The following is a 12,170-nucleotide window of genomic DNA, read 5'->3' on the forward strand; positions in this document are numbered from 1 at the left end:
GCAAAAAAGTTAATTTTTAAAATCTTTTAGAATTGTTAATGTGTTTTCAAAGGATAAAAATTAAATTGACAAAAAAAATTATAAATGTTGAGAGCTAAAAATATTATTTTACCTTTTGCATCATTAAGTTTAACTGCAAAAGAATTTCTGTGTGATTGTGGGGTCCAGTTGGAAACAGAAGGACAAAGCAAACAGACAATCATCTCCAACCGTTGGATCTGATCTTATGAAATTTTTTCTTTTTAAGATGCTTACCTCTTTCTTTTAATCAAACTTCTAATTTACTACCAATTCAATCTTTTTCGCGCTACCTAACAAAAAGGGGAGAATTCTGAAATTACTATACATTATCTCTCGTTGATTTTCCTTTTCCTTTTCTAACACCGAGGATGAAATATAGTATCAGTAAATATTGAATAATAATGAATTTACTGAGGATAAAATGGTCCTTTCATGGTTTTGAAACGGCTACTTTTTCTTTTTTCCCAATAACTTTACTTGAGATCATAAAGAATCTTACCACTTTTTGGAAATTTGAATCCACTTACCAGAAAGACCTTAGGTGTGGGTTGTAATGTAGACTTGTGTTTTTTCTTAGCTTCACTCTCTGCTTTGCTTCCATTGAGGTTAAGTAGCTTAAAGTAGCCGCCCTTCTGTTTCTCACTCTAGAATGCAGTTTTTCTTTCTAATTTTCTCCTCACATTACCTTTACTGTTCCAGTGTTTAACCTGTTCCTATTTATGCAGATGGTTTAGTAGCTTAAAATCTTCTTTCTAGTGATCTGGTACTTCACTTTCTTTTCCCAGCTACTTTATTTACCTTTGCCTGCTCTGTTAATTTTTACTTGGCGTTACTGTAGTTTCTTTGCTCTCACCCGTCTTTTTCTTCTCTTTCGAATGCTAGATTTACTTGCTTTTGCTTTCTTGGCTTCTGAATTTTTTGTTTTGTTTTGTTTGTTTAAGTTGAGCTAGGGGTTAAATTTTGGTTCTGATGTTGTACTTATATGTTTCTAAAAGGATGTTTTTTTATGTCGCAGGGAAGTGAGTGTTTTCCTTTTTACTCTGTTGAGATTTTGAGTGGAAGACGAGGGCAAAAATGTCCTCTAGCAGGGGGTCAGATCAGTCACAGCTGATGAGGCGGATCACCCGAACGCAGACTGCTGGTAATCTAGGAGAGACCGCTTTTGACAGTGAGGTGGTGCCATCTTCTCTTAGCGAGATTGCACCCATTCTCCGTGTTGCCAATGAGGTCGAATCAAGCAACCCAAGGGTGGCTTACCTCTGTAAGTTTTTTATTTAGTTTGCTTTCATATATGATTATGGTTTTTGCGTGATTTTTACTTAATGCTGTTACTTGCAGTATTATTTTAATGTCAGTTTCTAGCTGTTAGTATGAGCTAGGTTTATTCTGGAGCAGTTTTGAATAACAATAAATCTAACCAGCTTTGTTAACCCTTATTGTGCTGCTGGATATACATTCGGTGTTTTTTGCACATACCTGTGAAGATATACATAATGTCTTGTCTCTTGACATGTTGGTGCATGCTGTTTTCTACTTCACTGAGTTAATTATTTTTGTAGTACTTTTGCTTTTAGTTGCATCACTTTCTTGTTAAGATACTTACTCTGGTTAGGAATATATACCTAGCTAGCTTTTGGCTGTTTTGTTTAAAAATGGATTTTTTGGACCTATTGTTGCTATATTAGGAGTATCTAAAAAAATATAAAAATGTGATCTGTTATTTCGCCCAAATGGTCAAGAAATAATACTTTTTCCCGTCCTCAAGATCTTAATCATACTTTTTTAGAGTGTCGGTAATTTAGTGGATGTTTGACATCACTACATAGTTTTGCTTTGGGGCTGATATATAAAATTCCTTATTTTATGTTTGTAACATACTTTTTACATCTATAAGCATGTTTATTTATATGTCTATTTTCAGTAATAAGCATCTTGGAATAGCTTATTTCTTTTCATTCTTGCTCTAATCTGCTTCTTACTTCATGGTTACGAGCTGTGTGATTCTGTTATATTGTCTGGAGTTTTAAGTAGAATTTATGGTATTCTTTGTAGGCCGATTCTATGCATTTGAGAAAGCTCACAGGTTGGATCCCACTTCTAGTGGACGTGGTGTTCGCCAATTTAAAACAGCACTCCTTCAGCGTCTTGAAAGAGTGAGTATAGTTGTGTTTTCATCTAAAGATTTTTCTTAGCATATATTTGAAGGGCCTTTGAAATGTAGAAATGTTTTTGCAATTTGGGTAGATTAGTGTGACAATAATGGTGTGCTTTATAAGCATTGGGGTTTAATTATCTGTGGGCAAATAATGAATCATCCGTTCACTTTACTTCTATCACACCGTCAAAAAATTGTATTTTGTTAAACATGTTCTTGGAGTAAGAGTTATCATACAGAAATTATAATGCTTTATACAAGGGAGGGAGAACATAGACTGTTTTATAATAAATTTTGTTGTTGTTGTTAGAATTGTTCTTTAGAACTTTGGGATCACTTGAAAGTCGGTTCCAGGCTTTTGGCTTCTTTCTTATGAATGTGATTTACCATTCCTGCAGTTTGTTTCTGTTTTTTGGGAAATCTAGGCACGCCAGAAGGTTTTTCACAAATTGGCTAATTGAGAATGAGCTTATCTGCTTGTTCAATTTCACTTGTATTAGAATTCCTCTGAGGCTCTATGTTAAACTAGCTCTAAATTACTGTCTCTCTTCTTCCTTTCTCTCATGCATGGGACGCATCTGTTGTAAGCTTGTTTGTCCTTTTTGCTTTATGAATTTTTGTTCTTATCTCTTTTTATGGAAACTTATGTTAGCTCATACATAACTTTGCATTAGATGCTTTGTGCTGATAAGCCCAAGGGTGATTATATTCCAACAGTGATTTGTGACGTGAGGCTTAGTTGTGACAATAGACATTTATTGTTCATGAATCATGACAAATTGCTTATATTTCCCTGGAACATAGAAAAGGACATGCAATATTTGTTTAAAAATCATCATGAGCTGGAATTTTCAAATTAATTTATCTGATACTTAATGGCTTTAGCAAAGCATATTATTTTGTTTGATCTTATGTAGTTCTTAGAAGTTTCCAGATTAGACTATCAAAGCATCCTTGCATGTTTTCATTTGTACATGTTTATACTTCTAGTTTCACATCCCTTTTTTGTTATTGTTCTCATGAGGAGATATGATCTTGTTATTACAGGAGAACGATCCAACTCTACAGGGAAGGGTTAAGAAAAGTGATGCTCGTGAAATGCAAAGTTTTTATCAACACTATTACAAAAAATACATCCAGGCCTTGACAAATGCTGCTGATAAGGCTGATCGGTAAGTCATCAGATTACATGGTGATATTTTTAATATTCAACTTATTTGGATGAGTTTTTGTGGAAATTTTATTCGAAGTTTTTCATTTGATGGTAAATTTTTTGTTCCTTTGTAGGGCACAACTCACTAAAGCATACCAGACTGCGAATGTTCTTTTTGAGGTTTTAAAGGCTGTCAATTTGACACAATCTATTGAAGTTGACCGTGAGGTACTCTTTTAGATTTCTTGACTTGTTATCATTTTTTGATGGTGTCTTGTTTGATGTAGATATCTTTCACTAGCTAAGATTAATTTGCTAGAAAATTATGAACTACTAATTTCAAAATTCTATATGTGAAGGAGGTTATAATTATTAGGGTTTATGCAGATTTTGGAAGCTCAAGATAAAGTTGCAGAACAAACACAAATTTTGGTCCCCTACAACATCCTTCCTCTTGATCCTGATAGTGCAAACCAGGCTATTATGCAATACCCTGAGGTATGTTTTGAATTTGTATTTTTGAACTAAAAATTTACTTCTCCCTTTTCTCATATTGTTATTTACCAAATTGCAGATCCAAGCAGCTGTTTATGCTCTTCGTAACACAAGGGGTCTTCCATGGCCCAATGATCACAAGAGAAAGAAAGATGAAGACATTCTAGATTGGCTTCAAGAAATGTTTGGGTTTCAGGTGAAAAACGAACTAACTAGAGTAAATTAACAATAGAATATTGTTTAAGAGTCGGTTTAATATGTTTTTTGGACCTATACTCATATCTCAGTTGTGATTTCTTCAGAAAGATAACGTGGCAAATCAAAGGGAACATCTGATCTTATTGCTTGCCAATGTCCACATAAGACGATTTCCGAAGCCTGATCAACAACCCAAGGTGTGTTTGTTAAGTGGATAACTTTGTTTTCTTTTTCTTAATGAGCATGAACTTTCTATAACATATTAGAACGGTGATGGTTATGTTTATCCTCTTTTTGTCTTACATATTGCCAATTTTAGCGTTGAATTTTTATCCAAAATATGGCTCTCTCTCTCTAATATATTTGATATTTTGGTTAAATATATTGGTGTGGTGAAAAATTGACCTATATTAACCGATATTTGAAAGTTTTCAAGAGAGCACTTAAAAAACTACTATATATTTTATTAACTAAAAATTGAATTTAAATAGAGAAAAGAGTCATAACCTAATTGGGAAAATAATTCCCTTATTGTAATAAACTACTAAAAGATAAGGAAAGTAATTTTCTTATTCGAATAAACTACTAAAAGATAAAATAAAATAATCTTAGAATATCTCAAATGATTTATTCTAAGATTTATTCCAAGATTTATCTACCTAAACACCCTTCCTGAAGTTGGGGCATATATATCAATCATGCCTAACTTGCTTACAAGAAAATCAAATTTAAAGAAGCCTTTGGTGAGTATGTCAGCAATCTGTTGTTTTGAAAAAACAAATGGCATGCACACTTGGCCTTCTTCAATCTTCTCCTTGATGAAATGTCTATCAATCTCTACATGCTTAGTTTTGTCCTGCTGGACTGGGTTGTGACTTGTGAGCAATACTAATCGCAGCTTTGCTATCATAGTACAACTTCATTGGTGAAATTATTGGTTTTGTGCTCTTCCATAATTCTTTTTAACCACTTCATTTCACAAATTCCTTGAGCCATTGATCTAAACTCAGCCTCTACACTACTTCTTGCTACAACACTTTGTTTTTTTTCTTCAATCTTCTCCTTGATGAAATGTCTATCAATCTCTACATGCTTAGTTTTGTCCTGCTGGACTGGGTTGTGACTTGTGAGCAATACTAATCGCAGCTTTGCTATCATAGTACAACTTCATTGGTGAAATTATTGGTTTTGTGCTCTTCCATAATTCTTTTTAACCACTTCATTTCACAAATTCCTTGAGCCATTGATCTAAACTCAGCCTCTACACTACTTCTTGCTACAACACTTTGTTTTTTGCTTCTCCAAGTCATAAGGCTTCCCTAAGCAAATGTACAGTATCCTGGTGTAGATCTTCTATCTGTTATTGAGCCTGCTCAGTCTGCATCTGTATAAGCTTCAATTCCTCTTTGTTCGGATTTCTTGAAGAATAAGCTCTTTCCAGGTGAACTCTTCAAGTATCTCAGAATCCGAAACACTGATTCTTCATGTTACTCCATTAGGGAGTGCATAAATTGACTCACTAAGCACACTGCAAAAGCTATGTCTGGCCTTGTATGTGATAAGTAAATTAACTTACCAAATAATCTTTGGTATTGCCCTTTATCAATTGGTGTGTTAGTTGGGCGGCAACCACTCATCCCAGTCTCTTTTAAAAGACCAATCACATATTTTTTCTAAAAGACCACAAGACCCTTCTTTGATTTGAGCAATTTCCATTCTAAGAAAGTATTTCATTGGACCCAAGTCTTTGATCTCAAACGCCAATGCAAGATGCTCCTTGAGACGTCTTATTTCTTCCACATCATCTCCTATAAGAATGATATCATCGACATAAACTATAATAACTGCTGTTCTTTAACATTATGTGATCAGCTTGCCTTTGTGAGTAACCTTATTTTTTACAACTTGAGTGAACTGTTCAAACCAAGCTCGAGGAGACTGCTTTAGACCATACAAAGATTTCCTGAGCTTACATATTCGAGTTTCAACTTTTTTTGCAAAACCTGGAGGAGGATCCATGTAAACTTCTTCAAGTTTCCCATTTAGGAAAGCATTCTTCACATCTAGCTATTGTAAAGACCAATCAAGATTAACAACAATTGATAAAAGAACTCTAACAAAATTTAATTTGGCTACTGGAGCAAATATTTCAAGATAATCTATCCTGTATGTTTGAGTGTACCCTGTAGCCACCAGCTGGGCTTTGTATCTATCTAAAGATCCATCTTGTTTGAATTTGATTGTGAACACCTATTTACAGCCCACTAATTTTTTCCCTACAGGTAATTCCTCTGTTTCCTATGTACCTGTTTTTTCAATAGTACGCATCTTCTATAAAATAGTCTCCTTCCACTCAGGAACCTGTAAAGCATCTTTCATATTTTTAGGTATTTTCACAGTATTGAGACACGAAACAAAGGCTGAGAATGTCGAAGACAAGGCTTTGTAGGACACAAAATTAGACATGGGATATTTGGCAACATTTCTAACACTTTTTCTTTTAGCAATTGGAATATCTAAATCAGAATATTCATTGGTTGGAATATGAGCTTTACCTGGACTTTTGACTAGATCTTGCGGTCGAATTCTTGATGATGAATTTGATGATTCTACTTTTTTGATTTCGGTTTCTTCTCGAGTAAACAATTAACTCCTTTGTTTGTTCTTTATTCTAATGATCAGACTCTACTACACCTTCATATTTCTTTTTATTAACAACATTAACATTATTAATTTTTGTGTTAATTATAAATTCGTCTTCCCAATTATTAGAATCTCTATGTTGTATATTCTTAATCTTTTCTTGATCAATTATAGAATCTTCTTTACTATAATTCCCTCCCTGAAGATTAGAATCAAAGTAAGATTGTGTTTCAACAAATGTGACATCCATGGTAACAATAATCTTCCTATCAATTGGATTATAACATTTGTAGCCCTTTTTATTAGAAGCATAGCCAATAAAGACGCATTTTTGCTCTAGGATCTAGTTTACCTTGGTTGTGAAGATGAACAAAAATTCTACACCTAAAAACTCGGAGGGATAAATTTGTGATTAATTTAGAGTTAGGAAAGTTATCTTTAAAGGGACGGAAAGGAGTTCTATAGTTTAGAGTTTTACTGGGCATTCTATTAATAAGATATGTAGTTATTAACAAGGCTTCACCCCAAAGATAACGTGGTACTTGACTAGTGAACAACAAGGCTCTAGTTACTTCCAATAGATGTCAGTTTTTTCTTTTTGCAATCCCATTTTGTTGTGGTGTATTTGTACAAGAGCTTTGGTGGGCTATTCCATGTTTGGTTAAGAAAACACCTAATTGGTCACTACAAAGTTCTCCACCATTGTCACTTCGAAATACTTCTATTCTCACACCAAATTGTATTTTCACCATAGCATAAAAAGACAGAAACACATTTTTAAGTTCAGACTTATCTTTTAATAAAATCACCCAACAAATGTGAGTATGATCATCAATAAATGTGACAAGTCATAGTTTTCCTGAAAAAGTTGAGACTCTTGAAGGTCCCAAACATCACTATGAATTAATGAAAAAGGTTTGGAAGCTTTATATTTTTGAGGTGGAAAGAATGACCGATGATGTTTAGCTAATTCACAAAATTTACAGTGATATGAAGGACTTTTATTTTTAAATAGATCAGGTAACAAATATCTTAAATAGTAAAAATTAGGATGTCCAAGCATATAATGCCAAATCATAACCTTATTAAAACTAGGAACAGAATTTAAATTAAAATAGTTGTTAGTTGATTTAGATAGTCGTCGTCAAGAAAGTAAATTCCACTAGATTTTTTAGCATTGCCAATCATCCTCCCCTAAACCATGTCATGAAATTTACACATAGAGGAGTCAAATATGACAATTCGAGGACTGAGATAATTTACTGACTGATATGAGATTACAAGCTAGATTTGGCACACGTAAAATATCATGTAAAACCAAGGAAGGCGAAATTTTAACAGTGCCTTTCCCGGCTATTGCCGAGAACGACCCCATCTCTACTTTCATCTTTTTGTTTCCTGCACAATGTGTGTAAGTTGAGAAACGAAAATGACTACTAGTCATATGATCACTAGCTTCAGAATCAACGATCCACATGTTTATTTTACAAGGCTTGACACTGAAAAAACAAAAAAATTAGTACCTGATTGGGCAAAAATTAGTATCAGAAAAATTCATTCGAAACTGTGGTGATTGAAAAAGATTGTGTAGATACTCTAATTGTTCCTTAGTGAATGAAGACCCTCCTAGAGAACTTTGACCCTCATAATTTTCATAAGTTGTTTGCAAAATGTTCTGCTATCCCCTGATTGTGAACTACGACCATTGCCACTTTTCTTTTTTTTCATTCGTCGGTTCTCCATGGAGCTTCCAACACTTTTCTCGAGTTTGCCAATATTTTTTGCAGTGATCGCACCAAGGTTTTTTTCTTTTTTCACTATCATCATTATTTTTAACAGTTACAAGAGCAGAATTATTATCATTAGCTTCAAATCCTGGCCTTATCATTACTTTTCTCCTTATCTCCTCTCTTCTAACCTTAGAAAAAATCTCATGAAGTCTTGGAAGCAATTTTTTTCCTAAGATCTGAGATCTCACTTCATCAAATTCTTTATTTAAACCAGCTAGAAATAAATAAGCTCGTTCATTCTCTTCTTTTTTCATAGCTTTTACACCATCTCCGGGACGCTCCCATTTATCATTATAACACTAATCTAGTTTTTGCCAAAGAGACATCATCTCATTATAATAAAAAGTAACTTTCTTTTTCCCTTATCTAGCTTTCCAGAGTTTTATTTTTAACTACAGTAAGTTTTTCTACACTTTTTCATCTTACATCTTTCATTAAGTCGTATCTAAAATAAGTTATAAATGCATCGAGAAAATTTATTGAAAATTTTAATTTGCAAAGGTTTATCAAAGCTGTAGTGATGATTTATGAACTATTATGGGAAAGCATAAAACAAGCAAATCCTTCGGACATAATCTAACTTCTCGAAGAGTAAAGATGCAAAATTCTTGATCTGGGTCGGTTAAAAATGTTTTGGATCTTATCTACTTGCTTGAATTTTGGTGCTTTTATGTGGATAAAAATTGTGACTTTTTTTTTCTTGTACAGTTGGATGACCATGCACTGACAGAAGTGATGAAGAAACTTTTTAAGAACTACAAAAAGTGGTGCAAGTACTTGGATCGCAAAAGTAGTCTTTGGTGAGATGCTAAACAATTATCAAGAAATAATATTTGGCTGGACTAGTCATCAATGGAAGCTTTTATGCTGCTTCGAGGATATTTTTAAGAGAAATGCATGCTATGAAATAAGTTAATATCAGCATAAATAGGTTTCTCATATTTTTCTGTCTTAATTCTTCTTGATATTTAAATGTGCAGGTTGCCCACCATTCAGCAGGAAGTGCAACAGAGAAAATTATTATACATGGGTCTGTACCTTTTAATATGGGGTGAAGCTGCAAACTTGAGGTTCATGCCAGAATGCCTTTGCTACATCTATCATCATGTATGCTCTAAACACTCTACCCCCCCCCCCAAAAAAAAAAAATGTGCCTACTCGTGTAGTTCTAAATAAGTGGGGTCAGGTTTGGCTATAATTGTATGGAGATAATAGTCATTTTCTTTGACCTTACTTCTCTTTCTTGTATTATTGGCATTATTTAGATTGACTTCCATAAGAAAAAATTAGCAACTGATATGAAGTTTGTTTTTTTACTCGTTAGAAATCTTGTTTTTGTGGAATTGGACATTATTACACTTGAATGTTTTCATTGGTGCCCTGGATGGTAGATGTTAAATTCGAATAGGTCATCCTTTGATAGTATCGCATTGCTCTCTCGCTATTTACAAGAGGTTATCAGACTTAATGCTGATGTGAGGTTGATAAAATGTTAGTTCTTTGTAGCCAAAACTGGTAATATGCTATTGGGGTTTTGAATTGCATCCGGTGCTAATTTCTATTAGTTTGAATGATGATTGCTGATAACTGATACATTTGTAAAATTGGTTAAGTCATCATGCTACACTCAAGTTTTCATGCATATGAAATTGCCATTATAAATGCATATAGCAGTCATTTTTAGTGATGAATTGAGTATTGTTATTGCAAATTGGCTTGCAAATTGGCTAAGTTTGGGTAGTGGTGTCTTATATTTAAGTTAATTCTTTTTACTTAGATCTAGTTGTTATTACTATTTCAAAGCCTATTTTGGTTGTTGCCTTGCTTGTTATGTTTGTTGTTACTACTCCATATTTTAATGATGCAAGATTGTTTAAATTGCTAATATTGGTAGTATACTTATAAGCGAGCATGTAAATAATATGTCACACATTGGCAAAGTTTCGAATTGTTGTATCTTATATTTAAGTTAATCCTATTCACTTTTATCTAGTTGTTGTTAGTATTTCAAAACCCATTTTGCTTGTTTCCTAGTTTGTTATGTTTGTTGTGCTACTCTCTCTATTTTTAATGATGCAAGATTGTTAAATTGCTAATATTGGGCCTACTACATATAAGAGAGAGTGTAAGTAATACTTCACATGTTGGTAAAGTGGTGTTTCATATGAGAGTACAAGTAATATATTTGCAAAATTTTAACAAAGTTGTCCCCCCATTATTGACCTTTCCAAGAGGGATTCTTTTGCCTATGCTTTACATTGATGCCATGAAGTAGGAGATAGGTTTTGTCCCCTTGTGTCTTAAACATCAAGTACTTACAATTGCATAGGCCTATCATTCCTAAATTTGAGGCAAATGAAGGTGGTGCTAAATACAAATTTATGATGATTAAATTTTGGAAGTTTTTGGGATTTTTAATTCGAATGAGATTGGTAAAAAGTGAATCTTAATGATTATGTTTGGGATCTCTTAGGGATTCTTTAATATGGTTGAGTTCTCATGTCATTCCTAAATTTGAGGCAAGTGAAGGTGGTGCTAAACACAAATTTATGATAATTAAATTTTGGATGTTTTTGGGCTCTTTAATATGAATGAGATTGGTAAGAATTGAATCTTAATGATTAAGTTTGGGATCTCTTGGGGATTCTTTAATATGGTTGAGTTCTCATGTCATTCTTAAATTTGAGGCAAATGAAGGTGGTGCTAAACACAAATTTATGATAATTAAATTTTGGATGTTTTTGGGCTCTTTAATATGAATGAGATTGGTAAGAATTGAATCTTAATGATTAAGTTTGGGATCTCTTGGAGATTCTTTAATGTTTTTGAGTTCTTATGATTCATTTTGAATTGGTTTTAAGTTAAATGCCATGTTATTATGATTGGACAAACTAATATAAGTTTTCTCTGCCCATATTTTAATACTGTTAGTGAAATGACGTTGTTTCCATCATGTAGACATAGGTGTCCAAGGGTTTACTGTTTGCCCTAACCGTTGGCCTGGCTTGCTTTGTGTGTTGGGGCTTGGGCATAGATATTTAGATTTGAGCTTATTCAAGATAGACAATTACATTCAAAATAGAAATAAGATAAAAAAATAATTTTAAACAATTTTAAACTAGATAAAAATTAATCATAAGATTACCTTAGTATGCCCTGACAAGTAGGGGTGTTCAAATAGTTAACTGAACTGAACTGTATAATAATTTAACCGTTAACCGAACCGAAATATTTCTTTTAATTCGGTCGGTTTTAATTCGGTTCGGTTAACTGAATTAACGAAAATTTATATGTTTCTGGTTTTTTGGTTAAAACAAGTATAGAACATATAAAAAAAACACATTGATAATGTTCATTTGTCTTTAAAGTTAACCGAATTAACGAAATTAACTGAAAATTTAAGTCTTAAAACACTACATAATTAAGTTTGGTTAATTACCCTATTTTGAACCGAATTAATCGAAAACCGAACTTCCAAAAAATCATTAATCGACTTCCGACCGGTTAATCGACCAGTTAACCGAATTAGATCGGTTCGGTTGGTTAATTCGGTTTAACCAAAATTTGAACACCCCTACCTGCAAGCTTGATGGCTGGTAGAGAAGCAATCTTAGATTGATGATGAAAAAAACTCCTAAGATTACGTTATTATGTCTTTGCAAGATTGATGGTCGGTAGATAAGCAATCTTGGATTGACTATGACAAAAAAAGTGC

The 12,170-nt window shown here is 33.2% G+C and overlaps 1 protein-coding gene across 1 annotated transcript in view; it reads left to right on the top strand.

Annotated features, from left to right (window-relative positions):
• Positions 1-503: 503 nt before the first annotated feature.
• The window catches only part of LOC105790855 (callose synthase 3), a 30,511-nt gene continuing 18,844 nt past the window's right edge, over positions 504-12,170 (top strand). Inside the window, exons 1-11 of the mRNA XM_012618643.2 lie at positions 504-626; positions 747-784; positions 1,037-1,282; positions 2,074-2,174; positions 3,224-3,348; positions 3,464-3,557; positions 3,717-3,827; positions 3,904-4,020; positions 4,127-4,219; positions 9,164-9,255; positions 9,436-9,562. Coding sequence (XP_012474097.1) covers positions 1,096-1,282; positions 2,074-2,174; positions 3,224-3,348; positions 3,464-3,557; positions 3,717-3,827; positions 3,904-4,020; positions 4,127-4,219; positions 9,164-9,255; positions 9,436-9,562 — 1,047 coding nt within the window. The 5' untranslated portion in view covers positions 504-626; positions 747-784; positions 1,037-1,095. The remainder of the gene's footprint in view (positions 627-746; positions 785-1,036; positions 1,283-2,073; positions 2,175-3,223; positions 3,349-3,463; positions 3,558-3,716; positions 3,828-3,903; positions 4,021-4,126; positions 4,220-9,163; positions 9,256-9,435; positions 9,563-12,170) is intronic.

The sequence above is a fragment of the Gossypium raimondii genome, chromosome 8 (assembly GCF_025698545.1).
Source record: "Gossypium raimondii isolate GPD5lz chromosome 8, ASM2569854v1, whole genome shotgun sequence".
NCBI lineage: Eukaryota > Viridiplantae > Streptophyta > Magnoliopsida > Malvales > Malvaceae > Gossypium > Gossypium raimondii.